Source organism: Eptesicus fuscus, chromosome 8 (genome assembly GCF_027574615.1).
Source record: "Eptesicus fuscus isolate TK198812 chromosome 8, DD_ASM_mEF_20220401, whole genome shotgun sequence".
Taxonomy (NCBI): Eukaryota; Metazoa; Chordata; class Mammalia; order Chiroptera; family Vespertilionidae; genus Eptesicus; species Eptesicus fuscus.
This window is the reverse complement of record NC_072480.1, coordinates 9,183,743-9,209,758: the sequence shown is the minus strand read 5'-3', so window position 1 is coordinate 9,209,758 and position 26,016 is coordinate 9,183,743. Positions and strand designations below refer to the sequence as shown.

At 39.9% G+C, this 26,016-nt stretch overlaps 1 protein-coding gene across 1 annotated transcript in view; it reads right to left on the bottom strand.

Moving 5' to 3' along the window:
• Positions 1-1,358: 1,358 nt before the first annotated feature.
• HTR2A (5-hydroxytryptamine receptor 2A) overlaps positions 1,359-26,016 on the bottom strand; it is a 94,668-nt gene continuing 70,010 nt past the window's right edge. Inside the window, exon 3 of the mRNA XM_008152051.3 lies at positions 1,359-2,158. Coding sequence (XP_008150273.1) covers positions 1,359-2,158 — 800 coding nt within the window. The remainder of the gene's footprint in view (positions 2,159-26,016) is intronic.

Sequence of the window (26,016 nt, the reverse complement as noted above, 5' to 3'; positions counted from 1 at the left end):
GGAATCTCAGAAGGAAGGCTGGGGAGGGTGGGTGGGTGGGAAGAGATCAACCAAAGTACTTGTATGCATAGATACATAACCCATGGACACAGACAAGAGAGGTGAAGGCCTGGGGTGGAAGTGGGGGTGGGGGTGGGAGCAAGCTAGAAGGAGTCAATGGGGGAAGAAGGGGGACATATACAATACTTTCAACAATAAAGATTAAAAAAAATAAGGTCAAAGATCTTATTTTAATTATTTTTATATCCTTAGTATTTAGGACATTTCCTCATAGATAGTATACAGTTGGTACATGATTGTGAAACCAAAGCTGAACAGAAAATAATATAGATTGATTGCTCTGAAAGCATCAGTTTACCTGATTGATGGGTGCCCATAGGAAAGACATCTGCATTTTACAGAGAAGTCTAAGACTACTGCTGTCAGTACCCAAAAACCTGAGTTTATTCCTCAGTCCTGACATAGTTACATCAATATGACTTAGTGCTCTAAGAGAGCATGCATGATGCAGTTATAAGAAGCAAATTACCAAGCACCTCTATGATGCCATTTAGGAGAAGCCATTTTTAGAAATGTATTTGATAATGTTAAATTATCCTTTTGATAGGATGGCTAGTAGAACAAACACTAAACAAGACCACATTTTAAATTCAGAGTAAAGCACAGGTAGTAGAAGAGAAAGCAGCAATAGTTATGAAGTAACATTTAAAATCTTTTTCACTTCTGAGAAGAGCGAACCTGAAATTCAGCAGATGACAGCAACTTTGTGAATATTTCAAAATGGCATCTATGAAAAAGTTGTCAAATATTTCATTTAATTATCTTAGCAATACCGACTTCGTAACACTGTTCTTAATGGCTTATTTTTGTTGTTCCAAATATGTATCATGGTAAGTTTTAAAGAGAATTGTTCTGTAAGAGGCCATTATATTCAACCAACTTTTCACTATACATAGCTATTTTTATTCACAGCGGTAGGTATCTAACTTATGCCATCAATTAACAACATAGTAGCAAGGTTTCCACTTGAAAATAGAAGTTAATTTAGATTTATGTATAGCCTCATTATAATTAAACAATAAAAGCTAGTTATTTTAAAGACATTTACAATGTTAAAAATAAGTATCATAAAACTACAGCTTGAAATGCTGTCAGAACATTTTTGAAGTGCACATTTAGTGGCGTTTAACCCTGCTTTTAACTGATGGAATAAAATGAGGCGTCTAGATATTATTGTTATTTTTACTAGACCAGCCTAATTTTTTCCAGCCTCTCTATTATCTTTTCTTTTCTTTTTTTTCCAGATAGGTGAAAACTTGTTCAGTGGGTCCTCCGTGGTTGCCATGGCAACTAGTCCATCACACACAGCTAACCTTTTCATTCACTGGGCTGATACTGTCTGTAGGAGCATATTCCGCATTTTGTTTTCCCAGAGGAATCATAGTACAGTCATTACCTGTCATTTTGGCATCTTTCTTTGAATTCTTTTTCTGTCCCTTTTGGAGTTGACTAGATTTGTAGGCTAAGGCTGGGATAGTGTTCACTAAAATTAGCTGCAGTGGTTTTTTATTTTCCTTGTACTGACACTGAATATACCGCGAAAAGGCTGACCTGTAGGTCTTGTTGAACAGGGTGTACACCAGTGGGTTCACTGCTGAAGAGAGGTAACCGATCCAAACGAACACGTTGAGCAGGGCTCCGATGACATCCTCGTTACAGGACTCCTTGCAGATGACGGCCATTATGTTCGTGATGAAGAAGGGGCACCACATGACCACAAACAGAAAGAAGACGATACCCAGCACCTTGCAAGCTTTTTGCTCATTGCTGATGGACTGCATAGTCCTCCTGCCATAGGCCCCTGGCTCCCTGTGGAGTGACCGCTGGAAGAGCTTTTCGGAAGACAGGGAGCTCTGAGGAAGAAAGCTGAAAGAAGCTAAGTTGGCCCGTGTGCCAAGATCACCCCCACACAAAGTAGCTTCTTTCTGGAGTGACTTGATGGTTAGAAAGTAGGTGATCACCATGATGGTTAAGGGGATGAAAAATGACACGAAGGAGCCGATCAGGACAAAATTATCGTCCGCGAGTAAGCAACTCCCTTCCTTAAAGACCTTGGAATCATCCTGTAGCCCGAAGACTGGGATTGGCATTGATATACCTGGAATTAGACAGAAAATGAAAAGTGATTATTAAGGAATTGAGTACACGAAGGCAAGAGTGTTGATACATAATGGTTGTTGTGGAAAGGATTTTATATCAACATTATTTAAAAGCTTAATATATACTTTCAGTGGCAATTTAAAATTCCCTTGGAATTATTTCCCTTGGACTTAAAATTCTCTTGAAATTACTTTATATCAACATTGCTTAAAAGCTTACATCTACTTTCAAAGAAAATTTAAATTACTCTTGAACTTACTTATAGATAATAATTTTTATATTGTAACTGTATATTATCTATACTAATAAAAGGGTAATATACTAATTAGACTGGGTCAACCAGACATCTTCTGGACCTCTGACTTCCTTCCGAACAAAGCCATGGTGGTGGGGGCTGAGGCAGAGGTGGTTAGGAGCGGTCATACCAGCAGGGGAGCAAGCAGTTGGGGGAGATCAGACAGGCAGGGGAGCAGTTAGGTGGCGATCAGGCTGGGAGGCAGAGGCAGTTAGGGGCGATCAGGCAGGCAGGCAGGTGAGCAGTTAGGAGCCAGTGGTCCCGGATTGTGAGAGGGATGTCCCATTGGGATCGGGCCTAAACCCACAGTCTGACATCACACAAGGGCTCCCAGATTGGAGAGGGTGCAGGCCGGGCTGAGGGACCCCTCCCCCCCCCATGCACAAATTTCATGCACTGGGCCTCTAGTATACGATAATATGTAATTATAACATTTAATTCTAATATATAGTTATATATTAATTATATTCTATACTAATATACAGTATACTTTGACTAGACATAATATAATATATTGTTTCTTATACTTATTCTAGAGGCCCGATGCATGAAAATTCATGCAAGAATAGCCCTTCCTTTACCTGGCTGCTGGCACTGGCTTCCCTCTGGCAACTGGGACCTAGGCTGCTCCCCTCCTCCAGCCACCTGCAGGCACCCAGGACCTGGGCTGGCTTCCCTCGGACCACCCACAGGAACCCGGGACCTGGGCTGGCTTCCCTATGTCCCTGGCTTTGTCAGGAAGGATGTCCAATCTAATTAGCATATTACTCTTTTATTATTATAGATGTTAGGTTACCCTATATAATCCTTTACCTATAAAGAACAATAAGACTAGCTTTAATAGTTCATGCTATATTTTTCTGATCATATTATACTTATTAGTTAAAGAAAATACACAGAGAAAAAAAAATGACCAATAACACCACCACCCAGAGATAATCACCATTTACAATATAATGTTGTTTATTTTATTTTATTTATTTACTGGAGGCCCAGTGCACAAAATTCATGCATGGGTAGGTTCCCTAGGCCTGGTTGGCAATCAGGGCTGATCAGGGCCTTCCGGTTGCTGGCCAGGGCCTTCCTGCTGGCTGTCGGCTGCCCGATGGGGCCTGCCGGATTGAGGGAGGGACCAGGGGAGGTTGACCAGTCGTGAGAGGTTGGCTGTGGGAGTGTACTGACCACCAGGGGCAGCTCCTGCATTGGGCGTCTGCCCCCTGGTGGTCAGTGTGTGTCATAGCGACCAGTTGTTTCAGTCATTCTGTTGTTCCGGTCTCTTAGGTATATATATATATATATACCCTGTGTGATTGCATACATATATATATCAAAACCCTAATATTATCACAATACCAGTCCCACTCCTAAATAGAAATTTAATATTTTCTTAATATAATTAAATATAGAATCAGTTTTCAAATTTCCAATTTTCCTGTAAGGTTATTATATATCTTTAGTAATAGAATATTCATAAGGGTGTATTACAAAGTAATAAGCAGCCACAGACTTTCTTTTATTGACAAATACAAGAGTTAGGTACAGGATGAGACAATACATGGGAACATGAGCCTATGGTCAGTTGCTCTGTCACTCAAATTTGGGGAACCTCTCTCAGGCACAGGAGTAGGCAGAGGAGGGAGCAGAGTAGGTGAAAGCAACACTTTTCCTCTCATCATGCTAATTTCTCCCCCATTATATAGGACCTTATTAAAGGGAGATTCAGCTGGCCACCACCACCTTGTGCAGTTTTGGGGAAGTGGGAGAGTCTTTCTCTACTGGCCTGGGAAAGGCCAAGGCAATCATGTGACTGCCACAAGGAAGAAACAGGGTGACAGGGAAGACAAGGAGACATGAATCAAATCCTCTGTATAACCTGGTTTAAGGTTGTTTCATTTGTGAAAGGGTAGATACCACAGGGGCACTCCTGGAGAAAGTCAGAACAAAGTTTCTTTCTGGTTCCGGGCCAGGTTTTCAGCTCCCTCAGAGGTGTATAACAGGGAGTGTCACAGCTTCTGACCCAAACTCTTTAGAGTTTAGTAAGTGGTCACAATCCAGCCAAGAACACAGGTTCATTCCAGAGTTGGGGGCTACTACTTGCTTGACTCTTGTTATCCATCTGGTAAAAATTTTGTTGAGGATCTATAATCTAATTTGTACATACATAGAACAGATCTCAGTTCCATCCAACTATAGATCCAACTGTCCTACTGCATATCACCTCATAGTTGCCATTCTTGCCAGGAGAGAACATTAGCTTGAGTTAAAGTAATTCTTAACATACTTCTTTCTCAGTAACATTTTCCAGTATCTTCATAGACTTAATGGACAATATTTTTCACTTGTCTATGCAAAGCCATCCCAGTACTCTTGGAAGGTGGAGATAAGTGACATCAGAACTGCTCTTAAGGACACTAATGTGGTTAATGACCCTTCACTTCCTTCATTCCTCTCTGTCCCTGGCCTGTTTTTGGGAACATTCTTTGGGCCAAGAAGAGATGGAAGAATTATAGCTCCAAGAGGAACATCCTCTGAAACTCCCTTTTTTAAAATGTATTTTTATTGATTTCAGAGAGGAATGGAGAGGGACAGAGAGATAGAAACATCAATGGTGAGAGAGAATCATTGATCGTCTGCCTCCCCCACACCCTCTACTGGAGATCCAGCCCACAACCTGGGCATGTGCCCTTGACTGGAATCGAACCTAGGACCCTTCAGTCTGCAGGCTGATGCTCTATTCACTGAGCCAAGCCCTGCTCAAGGATCCTTTGAAACTCTTGATACACACCAGTTTTATTTAGCCTTCACAAAAATCTTATTTTATTTTATTCAATTATAGTTTACATTCAATATTATTTTGTATTAGTTTCAGGTATACAGCACAGTGTTAGACAATCATATAATTTACAAAATGTTCCCCTTGTTAAGTCTAGTACTTACCTAGCACCATACATATTTATTAGAATACTAGAGGCCCAATGCATGAAACTCATGCAAGAATAGGCCTTCCTTCCCCCGGCTGCCAGCACTGGCTTCCCTCTGGCACCTGGGCTTCCCTCACAGCCCTGGCTTCGTCCAGAAGGTCATCCATCCAGAAGGATGTCTGGTCTAATTAGCATATTAAGCTTTTATTATTATAGATTATTGTCCTTGCTGGTTTGGCTCAGTGGATAAAGTGTCGACCTGTGGACTGAAGGGTCCTGGGTTTGATTCCAGTCAAGGGCACATGCCTGGGTTGCAGGCTTGATTTCCAGTAGGGGGCATACAGGAGGCAGCCAAATCAATGATTCCTTCTCATCATTGATGCTTCTATCTCTCTCTCCCTCTCCCTTCCTCTGTGCAATCAATAAAAATATATTTAAAAGAAAGAATATTATTGACTGTATTTCCTATGCCATACTTTATATCCCTATGGCTATTTTGTAACTACCCACTTGTACTTCTTAATCCCTCATCTTTTACATCCAGCCCCTTAATCCCTCCTCGCTTCTGGCAACCGTCAGTCTGTTCTCTGTAGCTATGAGTCTGTTTCAATTTACTTTGTTCATTTACTTTGTTCTTTAGATCCCACATATAAGTGAAATCATATGGTATTTATCTTTCTCTGACCGACTTATTTCATATAGCATAATACCATCTAGGTCCATCCATGTTGTTGCTAATGGTAAGATTTAATTATTTTTTATGGCTGAGTAATATTCCGTTGTACATATGTATCACAACTTTTTTTTTATCCTCTTGTCTATTGATGGGCACTTGGGTTGCTTCCATATCTTGGCTATTGTGAATAATGATGCAATGAACATAGGGGTAGCCTTCTAAAAAACTCTTGATCATAAAAGTTAAGACATGATTTCTAAGAAGAATGTTTTGTTTTCCAAGTGTTTGAACATATAACTGTTAAAGGTGTTTTCTGTACTCATCTACAAGGTCTTTGTTTCACAGTGCAGTTATTCATTGATTAAAATAGACCTGGATTTGAGTCTTGGCCCTGGTTCTTTGCTCCCGGGCCAGTGACTTCACCCCTGAAGGCCTCAGTGGCTCATCTATCACATTAGGATGGTACCCACATGTCTCCACTGATTGTGGGGAGGTTAAATGAATTAAATACGCAGAGACCTAGAACAGTGATTAGTTCAGAGAGATTATTCTCCCAATGAGAATAGCATTCTCTACAGAATTTTTCAGATTGAATACATTAACTTCATTTTTTCTAATTTTGTTCTATTTCACTTTGTATATGCTAGATTTTAATATATAATATATATTAAACCAAAAGAAGCTAAAAAGCATTTTGGTTATTGGCCACACAGTTAATAATGATGTAATTATTAACGTCTGCCAGGGTGACAAAGGGACTCAATTTAATTTTGTATAGCTTGTACTGTTGATTGCTTTTCAAATGTGATAAATTATAGCCATTAGTATTAGTCATGATACACATAAACAAAATATCAACTGTTCAAAAAAGTTGTATTGTTTTGTCATTAAACTCTTGGGTGTATACCTTTAGAGCTCTTTGCCATCTTTGCTTGTGACCTGGTGATTTGTATAAGTGAAAATTCTCAATTAAACAGAATATGGGATTATCTAAAACACCAAATTCTTCGATACTTTGAAATTCAGATGTGTTCTTGTTTGGGGAGAATGAACACACACACACACACACACACACACACACACACACACACACTCTCACTCACACAAACACCCTTTCAGAATGGCTCACCTTCTGTGGTCAAAAAGGGGAAGTCTGAGGGAGCCATCTCACTGCAGTAGAGATTCCTCCCTTTGCTGCCTGGGATGAAGAGCCATTTTAAAGTGGATGTGGCAAGAAGGCACAGGCAGCCTGTCTAGAAGGGGGACCTTGATTTGGAGGGGGAGAATCAACTGATTAGGTCTTTCAATGGCCCATTCCTCTTTACGTATAACAAAAATATCCTAAATATTCTCACACACCATTCTTTTCCAGAGCCTCCCTCATAAGAGCAGTCAGCAAGGGTTTGTGAAAAGAATAAGTAGATAGTTAAAGCAATACTCTATAAGGGATGGCAAGAAATTTTCCATCCAAGAATTAAAACACTTAGGTAGGCTTTCTGGGTAAAATAAGCAGTTCAAAAACACCGAGAGATGACTGCACTGGCTTATATCCCAAGTTGTAGTCATAGCCATTTTCAGTGCATTGATTTTCTGGATGCTTTATTTGATAATAGGTGCTTTGGGAAACCTGACATTTCTCACTTGGAATTTCTGCATATAAAGCATTTTCCTTTATGAACAAACAGAAAGTAGCTTGAACTATGTGACTCTGCATTTTGTTTAATACATTTTTTTTTCTGATGAGCGGAAAACAGCAATCAAAATTCAATATCTGTAGTGGGCCCTCCATACACATTTTAATTTCTTTTGATTGCAACTCAGACAATGAAATGAATGAGAAACATGACACTTAGAAACACATAGGCTGGTGACTTTCAGGGCAGCCCTGCTTACGCTTTGCACATAAATCAGTTTGCGCCTCTGGTAAATATCTTGCCACAGTCTGGGCAAATGGCCTTAACTCTGAAGCACTGGCTGTGAAAGATGAGCTTTATTCCTTGTTTTAAAATTAGCAATTAGTTTACTGATAGTTGATTAGTAACTTCCTTGATCCAGTCACATGGTGAATGAGCAACTATATTTTGAAGCCTTATTCCATTGTGGATACTGTTTGTGGTATTTTGGCCAACATAATCCTTGTATAAAACTAATTTTTCTAGTTCTGGTTTGCTTTAGGAAAATGTTTTTGTTTAATCTATTATTGTTGAAAGTATTACACATGTCCCTTTCTCCCCCACCCCCCATTGACCTCATTAGCCCTCTGTTATAATAATGTAACCCCTCTAATTATTGTGTGAAATGTTTGCTGTATGGAAACCCCCAATACTCTGTAACTTCCAAAATTAATGAACACCCCACTATCTTGATGTAAAAGCTCTGAGCCCTTAATAAAGTGTAAACGCCCTGCTCCCAGCATAAGGCACACCTCTGGCCACACCCATAAGGACACAAGTTGTTTACCGCGGTCTATATAACCCTGAGACCGTCTTCAGTTGAGGTCTCCTGCCCGATAAGAGGAGGACTCCACGTCACTCCAAGAGACAAACCCCTGATTGCTCTGCTGTGTGAGCCTGAACCAACTGCGGCCGCCTGCCTGTCTGTTTTCATCGTCTGTCCTTCAGTGTGCATCGCCCGGTGGCCTTTGCTGGAGCCTAGGACCCACTAGGAATAGGTAAATAAACCCTGTGTGATTGCATACTAATTCTGTCTGTGTGTCATGTGTTCTGGTTCAGCTCAGCTGTCTAGACATTGAAAGTACCAGGGGATAGGCCGTGATTGCTGACTCCTGGTCACCTGCGTTTGTCCCACTAAGTCTAGACAGATAATCAATTAATTGGGGCATAATTGGGACACCCTCCCATGCCCTCTGCCTCTTGCCTTCACCACCCCATTGTCTGTGTCCACGGGTTATGCATATATGCATACAGGTTCTTTGGTTGATCTCTTCCATCCCACATACCCACCCTGCCTTCCCTCTGAGATTTGATAGTCTGGTCCATGCTTCTATGTCTCTGGATCTATTTTGTTCATCAGTTTATTTTGCTCTTTAGATTCTACATATGAGTGAGATAATGTGATACTTGTCTTTCTCTGACTGGCTTATTTCACCTAGCATAATATTCTCCAGGTCCCTCCATGCTGTCTCAAAGAGTAAGAGTACATTCTTTTTTACAGCTGCAGAATACTCCATGGTGTATTTGTACCACAGGTTTTTTACCAGCTCATCTAATGATGGGTACTTGGGCTGTTTCCAGATCTTAGCTGTTGTAAATTGCACTGCTATGAACATAGGGGTGCATACATTCTTTCTGATTGGTGTTTTGGGTTTCTTAGGATATACTCTTAGAAGTAGGATCAGTGGGTCAAATGGCAGCTCCATTTGAAACTCCATACTGTTTAACATAATGGCTGCACCAGTCTGCATTCCCACCAGCAGTGTACTAGAGTTGCCTTTTCTCCACATCCTCACCAGCACTTGTCATTTGTTGATTTTGTTAATGGTAGCCATTCTGACAAGGGTGAGGTAATACTTCAGTGTCTGCTTAATTTGCATCTTGCTATGATTAGTGACAGCATTTTTCATATGTCTCTTGGCCTTCCGTGTGTCCACTTTGCAGAAGTGTCTATTTAGGTCCTCTGCCCATTTTTTAATTGGATTGTTTGTCTTCCTTTTGTTAAGTTGTATGAGTTCCTTATATATTTGGATATTAACCCTTTATCAGATGTATCATTGCCAAACATGTCCTCCCGTATAGTGGGCTCCCTTTTCATTTTGTTAATGGTTTCTTTTGCTGTGCAGAGCATTATTTTTATGTAGTTCCCTTTGTTTATTTTTTCCTTAGTTTCCTTTGCCCTAGGAAATGTATCCACAAATATATTGCTATGATGAGATTTTTGTCTGAGATTTTTCTCCCTATGGGTTTCTTCTAGGATTTTTATGGTTTCATGCCTTACATTTAAATAATTTTATCCATTTTGAGTTTATTCTTTAAAAATATTTCTTATTTTAAAATATGTTTTTATTGATTTCAGAGAGAAAAAGAAAAGGAGAGAGAGATAGAAACATCGATGATGAGAGAGAATCATTGATTGTCTGCCTCATATACACCCCCTTCTGGGGATCAAGCCTGCAACCCAGGCATGTGCCCTTAATTGGAATCGAATCTGGGACCCTTCAGTCCACAGGCCAAACCAGCTAGTGCATTTTGAGTTTATTCTTGTGTATGGTTTAAGTTGGGGGTGTAGTTTCATTGTTTGCATTTATCTGTTCAATTTTCCCAACACAATTTATTGAAGAGACTGTCTTAATTCCCCTGTATGCTCTTGCCTCCTTAGTTAAATATTAATCGAATATACTGGCTTATGTTGATTTCTGGGGTCTCTGTTCTATTCCATTGATTTATATGCCTGTTCTGGTGCCAGACCCAGGCTGTTTTATTTTATTTTATTTTTTGAAATATATTTTATTGAGTTTTTACAGAGAGGAAGGGAGAGGGATAGATAGTTAGAAACATCGATGAGAGAGAATCATCGATCAGCTGCCTCCTGCACACCCCCCACTGGGGATGTGCCCGCAACCAAGGTACATGCCCTTGACCAGAATCGAACCTGGGACCTTCCAGTCCGCAGGCCAACGCTCTATCCACTGAGCCAAACCGGTTTCGGCAGGCTGTTTTGATTACAGTGGTGTTGTGGTATAACTTGAAATCTGGTATTGTGATTCCTCCAACTTTGTTTTTCTTTCTCAAGATTGCTGCTTTATTTGGGTCTTTTCTGGTTTCATGTAAATTTTTGAGTATTTGTTCTAGATCTGTGAAATATGCCATTGGTAATTTAATTAGAATTGCATTGAATCTATAGATTGCTTTGGATAGTTAGGACATTTCAGTGATGCTAATTTTTTCTATCTATGAACACAGTATATTCCTCTACTTATTTCTATTTTCCTCTTTTTCTTTTTTCAACGTCCTGTAGTTTTCCAAGTACAAGTATTTTACCATCTTGCTTAAGTTTATTTCTAGGTATCTTAAATTTTTTTTTTTTGCAATGGTAAATGGTAAATTTTTTTTTTTTTTGCAATGGTAAACTTGTTTAGTTTCTCTTTCTGAGACTTCATTATTGATGTATAAAAAAAAACCCATCGATTTTTGGGTGTTAATTTTGTATCCTGCTACATTGCCAAATTCATTTATTAAATCATTCAGCTTTTGGTGGAGTCTTTAGGGTTTTCTATGTATAATATTATGTTATCTATGAATAATGAGAGTTTTACTTCCTCCTTTCCAATTTGGATGCCTTTTATTTCTTCTTCTTGTCTGATTGTACTAGGACTTCCAGTACTATGTTGAATAAGAGTGTTGACAGCTGACAATCCTGTCTTGTTCCTGTTGTTAGGGGAAATGGTTTTAGTTTTTGCACATTGGGTATGTTGTTGGCTATAAATTTGTTATATATAGCTTTTATTTTGTTGAGATTTGATCTTTCTCTTCCCACTTTGCTTATATTTTTTTATCAAAAAAAGTGTTGGGCCGAAACCGGTTTGGCTCAGTGGATAGAGCGTCGGCCTGCGGACTCAAGGGTCCCAGGTTCGATTCCGGTCAAGGGCATGTACCTTGGTTGCGGGCACATCCCCAGTAGGGGGTGTGCAAGAGGCAGCTGATCGATGTTTCTCTCTCATCGATGTTTCTAACTCTCTATCCCTCTCTCTTCCTCTCTGTAAAAAATCAATAAAATATATTTAAAAAAAAAAAAAAAAGTGTTGGATTTTGTTGAATGCTTTTTCTGCACATATATATATATATATTCATGTGGTTTTTATCTTTCAATTTGTTTATGTGATGTATAGTGTTTATTGATTTATGAATATTGTACCAGCCTTGAATTCCTGAGTAAATCCCACTTGATCATGTTGCATGATCTTTTTAGTATGTTTCTAGATGTGATTTGCTAATATTTTGTTAAGGATTTTAGCATCTAGGAGGGAAGGAAAATGGCTGCTGACAAGAGGGCAGACTGCAAGATAGTGCGTGAGTGAGAGAACGAAGGGAGAGTGTGTGGTCCCACGGGGAGTGTTTGTGAGTTGAGGGACAGCTATTCTCCAGGGGATTGTGGGGGACTGCCAGATGGGGTTCCTCTGACCAGCAGCCTCCACTGCTGCTGGGATCCCTCTAGGAGCGACCGGCTCTGATGCAGAGACTGCGCCATCTTGAAGGGGAGAGTGGATGTTATCGGGAGCCTGAAATTCCCGGGAATATACAACAACGGCACCCAGTGAACAGCTGAGAACCCGGGAACACTGGTCCCCAAGTGGCGCAAGCACGCAGATTCGGAGGAGCTCTGCGCCTCCTCACAGAAAGGTCAGATTTTGCCAGGGATAAGGTGAGGTTTGTGGTCCAGGCAGGAGAGAGAAATGTGCACAGCGAGAGCTGGAGGATCCGGGGAAGTCTGCACCCAGAAAAGTCCGCGACCGTTGGGGCTGGTGTGATCGTGAATGTGGAAGGGGATCCATAGGGCTGCTAACAGAAGGGAACTCTAAAAAGCAACCCATAGCTGAACTGGGAGCAAAAGGGCAGCCTAAAAATTTTAAGTGTGCCGGCTGCTTAGACTCAAGCAGTAAAAAGACTGCACAGACTTGCGCCACAGCGCAGGAGTTCACCACTTATTCTGGCTCTTTTCTCTCTCTCTCTCTCTCTCTCTTTTTTTTTTTTCCTCTTTAAATCCTTGCTTTTGATTACTAAGCCCAATACATAGGATCATCCAATTGGGGACACTCTAAGAGACTGCAGGGGAAAGTTGTTTTTCTGGAACCTGGGGATCAGAGCGGGGAATAATAATCAGAGAACCAGCTCTGGGGCAACCGTTTCCCCCAAACCGGTATTAAGTGCCACAGGGGAAACAAAATCTAAACACGAGCTAGAGAGGACCTATAGACCCGGAGGTCAATCCAGAAACACTGCCACCCAGGGGTTGAATCACAAATTGACTCTTGTGTAAACATAAATAACGGAGCATAAGAAACAAAGAAGTACTGCCTGCTTGAAAATCAGGACTGTGGCCTACAATGCTGAGGAGCAGTGGAACGCAGATAACTTCAATACTGTCCTGACTAGGCAAGCCAATCAGAACAGTAGAGGAAGTGAATGACCTTCACTACTGAGCATTTTTTTTTCATCTTTTACTTAAGAAACTAATTTTTTTCTTTTTCCTCACTTGATTTTACCTTTTTAATGATTACATTTTTATTTTTAATCAGTATTATTACTACTACTATTTTACCTTTTTTAAAAAGTGTCATTTTATTTTCTCTTTATTTTATTTTGGGATTAGTGTTCTACATTCTATTTCCATCTTTCCTTTAGCATCATTTTACTCTATCTCAACTTTACCTTTATGCCAACACTCTCTTCCTCACTTTTCCCCTTTTGTTGTCCTGTTTCTCTTACCCTATTCTGGCTTTAGATTTTCCCTATTCCTTCTTTTTATCCCCTGTTAAAATTTTACCGTACTTGTATATCTAATTTCCAATCCCCTGATCTAAGTCCATACACACCTCTCTCTTCTCTTTCTTCAATATCCAAATTTTTTTCTCTCTGTCCTTTTGTTGTTGTTTGCTTGATTGTTGAATATATTGTGTTTTTTTTATGCTTGTTAGTGAGATTGTTTCGCTTTTTCTTTTTGTTTTTGTTTGTTTGTTGCTTCTGTTTTCCCTTGCCTTGCTTGATATTAGATGTTGTTTGTAGTTTGCATTCATCTCTAGGTATTTGTTGCTGGCATTTGTTGGGATTAGTGGCTGTTCCATTGGAGTTTTCTCCTCATATAAATAATCTTTTCCCCTCTTCTTTTTTATTCTCTTTCTTTTCTCTCTTACTTTTTTTTCCTTTTCCCAATTTCATTTTTGCACTCCTTTTTTTCTTCTTTCTTTCTTATCCTCTAATTCTCTTTTATCTGGTGGTCACTTTTATTAGGGGATATTAGTATCATGAATACATTTGTGTTCAGTGCCTTGTGCGTTATGCCTTGTTGTGTTGTATTTTGTGCCTTTAAAGCAATGCAGGAGAGAGAGAGCTACATAACCAGAAATCCAGAGAAGAGAGATCATGGGGAGATAGCCCGCATATGACAGAAAAGCAGGCATCACCAGAAAAGGAAGTAAAGGAAATGGAGGCAAGCAACCTGTCAGAGAAAGAATTCAGAGAAATGGTCATAAGGTGGATGAAAAGAATGGAAGACAAAATTCAACAATATGTGTAAGAACCAAGAGGAAATGAAGAAGAACCAAGAAGAAATGAAAAATGACATCACTGCTATAAAGAACTCAATAGAAAGCATCAACAGTAGACTGGAAGAAGCAGAGGACCACATCAGTGATCTAGAAGACAAGGTAGAAAAAAATACCCAAGCAGAGCAGCTTCTAGAAAAAAAATTAAAAAGCAGGGGGAGATCCTAAGAGAACTTTGGAACAACACAAAACAAAACAACATCACATAATAGGGGTGCCAGAAGGAGAGGAAACTGAGCAAGGAATAGAAAACCTGTTTGAAGAAATAAGGACAGAAAACTTCCCTGATATAGGGAAGAAAAAACTCACACAAATCCAAGAAGTTCACAGAGTTCCAAACAAAATGAACCCCAAAAGATCGACGCCAAGGCACATTATAATTAAATTGGCAAATACCAATGACAAAGTAAGAATCTTAAAAGCAGCCAGAGAGAGACAGAAAGTTACCTATAAAGGACTGATTTCTCAACAGAAACACATCAGGCCAGAAGGAAATGGAATGAAATATACAAAGTCATGCACAGGAAGGTTCTGAATCCAAGAACACTGTACCCAGCAAGGCTATCAATCAAAATTGAGGGTGAAATCAGGAGCTTCACAGACAAAAAAGGACTAACAGAGTTTATTACCACCAAACCAGCAGTGCAAGAAATGCTAAAAGGTCTGCTGTAATAAAAAGAAATAGGAAGCGAAAAAGGAACATGGGGAATAAAAATGGTGACAATCAAGTACCTATCAATAATAACTTTAAATGTAAATGGATTAAATGCCCCAATAAAATGACATAGGGTAACTGAGTGGATAAGAAAACATGACCCATATATCTGCTGTCTACAGGAAACCCACCTCAGAAAAAAGAAGCACACAGATGGATGGTGAAGGGATGGGAAAAGGTTTTTCAGGTGAATGGAAATGAAAAAAAAGCTGGGGTAGCAATACTCATATCTGACAAATTAGATCTCAAAGTGAAGGACATAAAGAGATAAGGAAGGCCACTTCATAATACTAAAGGGAGCAATCCAACAAGAAGAAATAACTCGGATAAACATATATGCACCCAATACAGGAGCACCCAAATACATAAAAAAACTTATGGAGGATATCAAGGGAGAGATTGTCAGCAATACAATCATAGTAGAGGACTTTAATTCTCCACTATCACCATTGGACAAATCCTCTAAACAAATAATCAGCAAAGAAACATCAATCCTAAATGACTCACTAGATCAGATGGAATTAATTGACATCTTCAGAACATTTCACCCCAAAGCTACATAATATACATTCTTCTTAAGTGTACATGGGTCATTTTCAAAGATAGACCATATATTGGGTCACAGGCAAAGTCTCTTCAAATTCAAGAAGATAGAAATCATATCAAGCATCTTCTCAGAAAACAATGGCATAAAACTGGAAATCAACTACAATAAAAACAATCAAACACATGGAGACTAAGTAGCATGCTATTAAAAAATGACTGGGTTACCAGAGAGATCAAAGAAGAAATAAAAAAACATGATGGCAACAAACGACAATGAAAACACAATAATCCAAAATCAATGGGACACAGCGAAAGCAGTCTTGAGAGGGAAGTTCATAGCTCTACAAGCCTACTGCAAAAAACAAGAAACAATGGTAATAAATTACCTAACCCTATATCTCAAAGAGTTAGAAAGAGAGCAACAAGAAAAGCCCAGTGTAAGCAGAAGGAAGGAAATAATAAAGATCAGAGTGGAGATAAACAAAATTGAGGCCAAAAAAACAATACAAAAGATCAATAAAACCAAGAGCTGGTTCTTTGAAAGGATAAAGAAGATTGATGAACCTTTAGCCAAGCTGACCAAGAAGCAAAGAGGGAGGACCCAAATAAACAAAATCAGAAATGAAAGAAGTGAAATAACAAGAGACCCCGCTGAAATACAAAGGGTTGTTAAAAAATTCTAGGAACAACTCTATTCCAACAAATTAGACAACCTGGAGGAAATGGACATATTCCTAGAAAAATACAACCTTCCAAAACTCAGTCAGGAAGAATCTAAAAATCTCAATAGGCCAATACCTATGGAAGAAATTGAAGCAGTCATCAAAAAGCTTCCAGCAAACAAAAGCCTGGGGCCAGATGGCTTCACAGGGGAGTTTTACCAAACATTCAAGAAAGAACTAAAACCTATCCTCCTCAGACTATTCCAAAAAATTCAAGAGGAAGGATCACTTCCAAGCTCATTCTATGAAGCCAGCATCACCCTAATACCAAAACCAGATAAAGACAATACAATGAAAGAGAATTACAGGCCAATATCCCTCATGAACATAGATGCCAAAATCCTCAACAAAATTCTAGCAAATCGGCTCCAGCAGTACATCAGAAAGATCATACACCATGACCAAGTAGGAATTATCCCAGGGATGCAAGGATGGTACAATATCTGCAAATCAATAAACATGATACATCACATAAACAAATTGAGAGTTAAAAGCCCATAGTCATATCAATGGATGCAGAAAAAGCATTTGACAAAATCCAACACCCATTTTGATAAAAACTCTCAGCAAAGTGGGAATAGAAGGATCATACCTCAACATAATAAAAGCCTTATATGACAAACCCACAGCCAACATCATACTCAACTGGCAAAAAAGAAAATAATTTCCCCTAAGAACAGGAACAAGACAGGGATGCCCACTCTCACTACTCTTGTTCAACATAGTACTGGAAGTATTAGCCATTGTGATTAGACAAGAAGAAGAAATAAAAGGCATCCAAATTGGAAAAGAAGGAGTAAAACTGTCCTTATTCACAGATGACATGATATTGTACATAAAAAACCCTAAAGACTCCATCAAAAAACTATTAGACTTAATAAATCAATTCGGCAATATAGCAGGATACAAAATTAATGCCAAGAAATCTATGGCATTTCTATACACCAGTAGTGAACTTACAGAAAGAGAGACTAAAAGAGCAATCCCATTTACCATCGCACCAAAAAAATTAAGATGCCTAGAAATAAACTTAACTAAGGAGGTAAATGACCTATTCACGGAAAACTATAGGACACTGATAAAAGAGATAGAGGAAGACATAAACAGATGGAAGAACATACCATGTTCATGGATTGATAGAATCAACATCATTAAAATGTCCATACTACCCAAAGCAATCTATAGATTCAATGCACTCCCCATTAAAATACCAATGGCATATTTCACAGACCTAGAACGAACTCTCCAAAAATTCATCTGGAATAAAAAAAGACTGCGAATAACCACAGCAATCCTGAGAAAGAAGAGCAAAGTAGGTGGGATCTCAATATCAGATTTCAAACTGTATTACAAAGCCACTGTACTCAAAACAGCCTGGTACTGGCACAATAACAGACATATAGGCCAATGGAATAGAATAGAGAACCCAGATATCGACCCAAACTACTATGCTCAATTAATATTTGACAAAGGAGGCATGAATATATAATGGAGTCAAGACAGTCTCTTCAATAAATGGTGTTGGGAAAATTGGACAGATACATGCAAAAAAATGAAACTAGACCACCAACTTATACCATACACAAAAGTAAACTCAAAATGGATAAAGGACTTAAACATAAGATGGGAAACCATAAAAATACTAGAGGAATCCACAGGCAGCCAAATCTCAGACATATGCCAAAGCAATTTCTTCACCAATACCGCTCCTAGGGCAATGGAAACTAAAGAGAAAATAAACAAATGGGACTACATCAAAATAAAAAGCTTTTGCACAGCAAAAGAAACCATCAACAAAACAACAAGAAAGCCCACTGTATGGGGGAACATATTTATTTGCCAATGTTATCACCGATAGGGTTTAATCTCCAACCTTTACAGGGAACTCATAGAACTTTATAAAAGGAACATAAATGATCCAATAAAAAAATGGGCAATGGACCTAAATAGATACTTTTTGAAAGAAGACATAAGGAAGGCCAAGAGACATATAAAAACATGCTCAAAGTCACTAATTATCCTAGAGATACAAATCAAAATGACAATGCGGTACTATCTCACACCTGTCAGAATGACAATCATCAACAAATCAACAAATGACAAGTTCTGGCAAGGATGCAGAGAAAAAGGAACCCTCGTGCACTGTTGGTGGGAATGCAGACTGGTGCAGCCACTGTGGAGAACAGTATGGAGTTTCCTCAAAAAACTAAAAATGGAACTCCCATTTGACTCAGTAATCCCACTTCTGGGAATATATCCCAAGAAACTAGAAACACCAATCAGAAAGGATATATGCACCCCTATGTTCATAGCAGTACATTTCACCATAGCTACAATTTGGAAAGAGCCTAAATGCCCTTCAGCAGATGAGTGGATTAGAAAACTGTGGTACATGTACACAATGGAATACTACGCTGCTATAAAAAAGGAGGAATTCTTACTATTTGTAGCAGCATGGATAGAACTGGAGAGCATTATGCTAAGTGAAATAAGCCAGGCAATGAAAGAAAAATACCACATGATCTCACTCATTTATGGAAAATAAAGAACATTATAACCCGATGAAGAAAAAGATCGATACAGAGCCAATTAAGCATCAAACAGACTGTGAAATTACAGCAGGAAGGTTGGGGAGAGTTGGGAGGTGGGGAGGAGAAAGAGATCAACTGAAGGACTTGCATTCATGCATATAAACACAACCAATGGACACAAGGCACTGGGGGGATGGGTGGGATGAGGGCATGTGACTGGCATTAGGGGAGGCTGAGGGAAGGTCAATGGGGGGAAAAAAAGGAGATATATGTACTACTATGTGTAATACTTTAAACAATAAAATAACAAAAAAAAAAGGATTTTAGCATCTATGTTCATCAGGGATATTGACCTGTGGCCTATCGGCCACGAGTTTGACAGGATCAGGCTAACATCCCACAGCAAAGCAGAGAATTGATGCGAGGGCAAGAAACCTGTCCAGTATTCCTCCCCCAATTTGTACATGAGTTACCTGAAACAATAACAACAACAAAAAGGCTAAATGTCCAAAAATGTTTTAAACCTCGTGTTCCATCCAAGGCAATATATGATACTTGGAAGAAATGGTCATTCTCCCTTAAGGATAAGCAGTTGTTCACTGCTCAAGCTTATGGCTTAATTGCCCCTGTCATTGCTTCCTAGAAAGGCAGTCTCCTGCTCTTCTGACCTAATTCCTTTTCCTTTCTGTTTCCCCGTCCAGAAGTTGTGCTTGCTATATGATAATCTTGCACTGAATTCTGACTTGTTGAATATGGATTGTTAGCGTTATTGCAACATCTGAAAGGCCACCCAAGTCCTCATTCCAGGGCAGATTGACTTCCATTGACCACCTCTTCCTCTGACAATATGTTACAAAACCCAAATAGAATCTAAATGACATAATGGAATTTGAAAAAGTTATCAGAACCTTGTTTTGCCATTGGAGTCACAAGTAATAGCATCTTTTCAAATTCTTTCATTTGACTTGTCATCCACTATCCCTTCCTCTTTAAATAATTGAATTACATTATTCAGAAACAATGGAAACGTGTTCTTTTCTAAACTGCATATTTAGCAACATGCTCATGAGCAAAGATTAATTTACAAAAAAAAATTATCTCTGTGCCACATTATTAAACCTCATTTTTAAAGTATTACCTCCTTCCCTCCATTTGTTTTAAAGGGAACAGATTTTTGGAGTCATTCTTTCTGAAGGCTTAGAGAACAAGTCCTACATGTGATGTTTCATTTCAGATACTCTGGACAGTTATGGTGAGTTTGCAACAGGTGCCCACATAATCCAGGCCAAAGGGCAGTCAGTTCTCCTTCCTCCAGCCTCTCTTATACACAGGTTCCTCAAATACCACATAGATCTTATATCACGAAGCACCACAGCTTCCCTAATACTTGGGCCAGTACCAATTACTGAGCCTTCTCTCCAAAATCTTTGTGATTGGGTCTTAATGTGATTATTCAACTTTCTCAGTTTTTTTAATTGAAAAATTTTAATGTTGACATAATTGCAGGTGGCCCCCTTTTCCCTGCCCTTTGCCCACCTCCAACAACTCTGAGACATCCCTCTCCCTTTTCCTGCACCAAACTATTGTCTGTATCCAGGTGGTATGCATATACTGGTATATTCTTTAGCTAATACCTTCAACTTCTTTATCTGGTCACCCCCAAATCCTCCCCTCAAGCACTGTCCAGTCTGCCCCATGTATCCATGCTTCTGGTTCCATTTTGTATGTCAGTTTATTTTGTTCATTAGATTCCACATATTAGTGATATCACATGGTATTTGTCTTTCTCTTCTTGACTTAGCATATTACTCTCCAGGTCCATTCATGTTGTTGCAAAGGGTAAAAGTTCCTTTTTTTTTTACAGCTGCATAGTATTTCATTATGTGAATGTACCATAGCTTTTTTATTCACTCATCTACTGATGGGCACTTAGGTTGTTTCTAGAACTTGGCTATCCTACCTAATAAAAGAGAAACATGCAAATTGACCATACCTTCGCTACACTCACAGCCAATCAGAGCGAACAAGATGGCAGTTAATTTGCATATGAGGGCACTGAGCAGCCTGGGTCCCGGAAACATCCTCCAGACCCAAGCCGCTCCTAGCTTGTAGGCCCGTGCTTAGGTCCTCAGCGGCAGGGGTCCTAGAACGCCCCCTGGCCACTCGAAGCCTATGGGTGCAGGCGCCAAGCCGCCTGGCGGGCGGGAACATCCCCGTGTCTCTATAGCAACGTGGGGATGATCCCACCCCGCCCCCAGCAGCTTGCAAAGGCTCATGCACAAAGTGGCGGTTTGGGGACACGCCCCCAGCCAGGCGCCCATGACCGGGGGCTGGCTGCTGGCCTCTGGGGTGTGCCGAGACCCTGGCAGCCACTGCTGCATGCTGCCCAGGGTCCCTGCATGCCCCCAGCCTGGGGCCCATGGTGGGGCTAGCTGTTGGCGTCGGGGCGTTTGGAGACGGGGATGTTCCTGCTCCACCCCAGTGGCTTTCCAAGCTTCAGCACCAAGTGGCGGTTCGTGTCCATGTCCTCAGCCCAGTGCCCTCCACAGGGGGAGAGCTGCTGGCCTCTGGGGTGTGCGGAGACCCCAGTAGCCACCACTGGGTGGCAGGGACACGCCCCTAGCCCAGTGGTCACAACCCAGGGGCTGCATGAGCTGCAGAGGATACACCTTTAAAAAAAATATTTTATTGATTTTTTTTACAGAGTAAAGGGGAGAGGGATAGACAGTTGGAAATATTAATGAGAGAGAAACATCGATTAGCTGCCTCCTGCACACTCCCCACTGGGGATATGCCTCCAACCAAGGTACATGCCCTTAACAGGAATCAAACCTGGGACCCTTCAGTCTGCAGGCCCACGGTCTATCCACTGAGCCAAACCAGTTTGAGAGTAAATACCTTTTCTGACAATTCATTGGCTAAGCTCCCGTAGGCCGCCACTTGCAGTGTTCTTGGTAATCTGGGTTATAAGAATCCAAGAAGGTGATCTAGGGTTTTTCCACCACACTCCTGGAGGAAAAAATGAAGGTCCCTTGAGGGGTCCCAGATTGAAGAGACTGCAGGCTGGGCTGAGGGACAACACCCCCCTATCTCCCCACTCCCGTGCACGAATTTCGTGCACCGGGCCTCTAGTTGTAAATAATGCTGCTATAAACATAGGGATGCATATATTCTTTCTGAATGGTGTTTTGGGATTCTTTGGATACATTCCCAGAAGTGAGATTGCAGAGAAAAACTCAGCTTCATTTTTCATTTTTTGAGGAAACTCCATACTGTTTTGCACAGTAGCTGCACCAGTCATTCCAACCAGCAGTCTACAAGTGTTCCCTTTTCACCACATTCTCGCCAGCATTTGTTGTTTGTTGATTTATTGATAGTAGCCATTCTGACAGGTGTGAGGTGATACCTCATTATAGTTTTGATTTGCATTTCTCTGCTGATTAGTGACGTTGAGCATCTTTTTCATGTCCTTTTTGAAGAAGTGTTTATTCAGGTCCTTTGCCCATTTTTAAATTGGATTGTTTGCGTTCCTGGTATTTAGTTGCATAAGTTCTTTATATATTTTGGAAATTAACCCCTTATTGAATGTATCATTGGTGAATATGTTCTCCATATAGTAGGTTCTCTTTACATTTTGTTGATTGTTTCTTTTGTGGTACATTTTGTTGATGGTTTCTTTTTAGCTTGATGTATTCCCATTTCTTTATCATTTTGGTACTCTTTATGGTGTTATTTTCGACTATATTTTCCAAGTCACTGATTTGATCCTCTGCTTCATCAAACCTACAGTTTATTCCTTACAATGTATCCTTCATTTTAGATATTATATTCTTCATTTCTGAATGGTCCTTTTTTATTGTTTCTCTGTTCTTTTTCATGCTGTTGACCATCCTTACAACCATTACTGTGAACTCTATATCTGATTAATTGCTTACCTCCATTTCATTTAGCTCTTTTTCTGGAGATTTCTCTTATTCTGTCATTACTCCTATTCTGTTTCTTTATTTCCCCATTTTGGCTACCTCCTTATGTTTGTTTTTATGTATTAGATAGACTGCTATCACTCCAAGTCTTTGTGGGGTGGTCTTATGTAGTAGATGTCTTGTGGGGTCCAGTGGTGCAGTCTCCTAGATCACCTAAGTTAGGTGCTCCAGGAATGTCCCTTGTGTGAGTTATATAGCCCCCCAATGATGTAATTAAGTCTTGATTGCTATTGGACATGAAGAAGAATTTGCCTCAGTAGGATTTGGTGCCTGTCAAGATCTCCCTTTGGATATTCTACTTGTGAAGCTTATTGGATTCTACTCTGATGTCTGAAGCTGGCCTCTGGATATGTTAGTTCTGGGCCTCTTGAAATAGATTCTGGTGCAGACCAATGTAAGATGATACAAGTGCTCCACAGTTTGTGCTTGCCTCTGCTTGGCCTGGGTATGCATGGGAAGGGCAAAACTGCACACCATCTCTCTCTGTAAGGTGGAGATAATAAAAACAGACCTTCCCTAACTTACATGTACTTTTACCAGCAATGGACTGAGAGTATGTCAGCAATAGTTCCAATGCACCACATGATCTACCTATACCTGCCTTTACCTGCAGGCTGCCTATTAAGGTCAGTCACTGAAAGAGCCTCTGGCTGTACACCTCAGCAGGGCATAAGTTCCACAGGGTGGGGCAAGAGAGAGTCCAGAGGGTGGAACTGATGCCATAGGAGGGAAGTGCTCCACTCAAGAAAGATGGCATCTGTGTTATGGGAGAAGGACAGTACAGGGAACCTGGCAGCTTTTCCTTCAGCTCTCTCTTCAGAGCCACAAACCCTTGACTATCCCCACGTTACTTTTGTTCACACTGCCCAGGGTGAATGGCTGTGAACAAAATTATGTGCATTGGCATTTTAAGAGAGTGCCTATGTCTGCAGAAGACTGGTCTCTTTCTGCTAGATAGAACCCTTGCTGCTTTTCATAGCCAGGTATTATGTGGTTGCCTCTTTCTGGTTCTGGTGCTCTGGGCTTTGGACCTGGCTTGGGGTTTAGACCCCATGCTTCTCAGAGGGCTCTTCTGAAGCTGATATATACTTCCAGAACCTCAGCTTCGGCCCTTGGGAGTGGGACCACTCTGTTCATGTCGTCACCTTTCCTACGAGCCTTAATGTAGCTTCTTCTGTAAATTCTTGGTTATAAGACCCCATGACAGCTTTCTTTCAAGGCATACCCTATATAGAGTCTTCTCTAAATTATTTCTTTCCTTAATAAAAATTCTTATTCTATATTCTTTTATCAACTTTAAAAATAATTTCTGCTGTCCTAATTCACACTTCTAATACCTTAAAATTTTTCCTGGAAAAGTCATTTCACCCATTAGAAGATAATCTCATTAATGGCGGGGATATATATATATATATATATATATATCTTTTTTTTTCTTATTGTAAGCCACTCCAGCATCTAATGCACCTCTGCTTATTCTAGAGGCTTAGTAAATGCTTGTGGGATTGGTGAGTAAACAAATGAGAAAGAGAGAAAAGATAGAGTTATAAGAAGTATAAATTACATTTAGTTTTATAGGCACAGTTTGAATTAACTGAAATTATTTTATAATATTTCCCTTAATTTTTGCTGTGAAAACACAGTAAATTAGGTTGCCAATTAATCACATAGGACAGAAAGAGGGAAAACATATATTTATGTGATACTTAATTCTTCTAAGAGAATTGCATACAAAGTTAACCATCACATTAGCTGACCACCTTAACAATTAAAATCATAAGGGAAAAAATCTCTGTAAAGGGCAGTGCCTGAGTGGGAATCAGGGGCCTGGGTTTATTCCTGCATGTTCTGACTCATAACCTGGATTTAGGCCTGTTATTTGCTCAAAGTTCTTTTTCAAGTTAATTAAGCAAGTGTCTGCAGGAAAAGTGCCAAATACAGCATCACAAGACATAGGTTTGTGTCCTGAGATTGTCAATCACTAGCTGGATGACCTTATGCGGCTTCATTTTAAAGCATCTCTCTCTGTAAGGTGGAGATAATAAAAACAGACCTTCCCTAACTTACATGTAGGGCTTTGGTGAGAAAACAGTGAGGCAATGTGTCTGACTTATTTTGAAAATGTTTAAGATTAAAGTGATTATAATGTACTAAGATCTACGTCATACTCTGTGGGTACTGCAAAAGACCTTTGAGAACTTTCATGAAGCCTAAAATTTTGTAGGGAAAAAACAATAACACGTGATCTAGCAAGATAGCAGTGCAGGACAAAGTGAGATAATGAGGCAAAATAGGTCACCATGGATAAATACTCCTTCCTCCATGATGTCAGAATGTGATGCGCATTGTGAGTTAGTATCTCCAGTGAAAGGTTGAACAGGAGATGAGGTTGCTGAACTGGGCCATGTGGGTGAATAGAATCTGGACAGAGGTCAGGACCAATGATGAGGAGGTGGGTATATGATCATGGTACATCCGGGGACCATTGTGCAACTGGCCTTGCTGGGACTGAGTTCTGCTGTATCTGGCATGCAACTATGAATTGAGGAATAAGCCCACCAGCTGCTTATCAGAGACATCAAGCAGGTCCTCTCTTTGAGACAACCATCAGTTTTAGTAGTTCATCCACTAATCAAATATTAATTGAATATACAGTGAACTAGATATTTTAGGAATTCAAGAGGAAGGAAGTACTTGAGTCTATAATCACAACTTTATTTATTTTTTTTACATTTTAAAAATATATTTTTATTGATTTCAGAGAGGAAGGGAGAGGGAGAGAGATAGAAACATCAATTAAGAGGGAAGATCATTGACCAGCTAGCTGCCTCCTGCATGCCCCCTACTGGGGATCAAGCCTGCAACCCAGGCTTGTGCCCTGATGGGGAATTGAACTGTGACCTCCTGTTTCATAGGTCGACACTCAAACACTGAGCCACACCGGCCAGGCTATAATCACTACTTTATAATCCAAGACTTTTTGCTGTTATTCATAAGCTCATCAATCCAAAATAAGACTAGGAGGAAAAAAGTACAGAGATGTAAGCAGAAAAACTAAGTTTAGTACTGGCATCAAAATTTTAAGAACAATACAATCAATGTAAATCTGTATTTACCCTGGATATACTTTTTTAAAAACAGCTATAATGCAGGATAGCATATCTCAAATGTTTTGGTCTCAAAACTCCT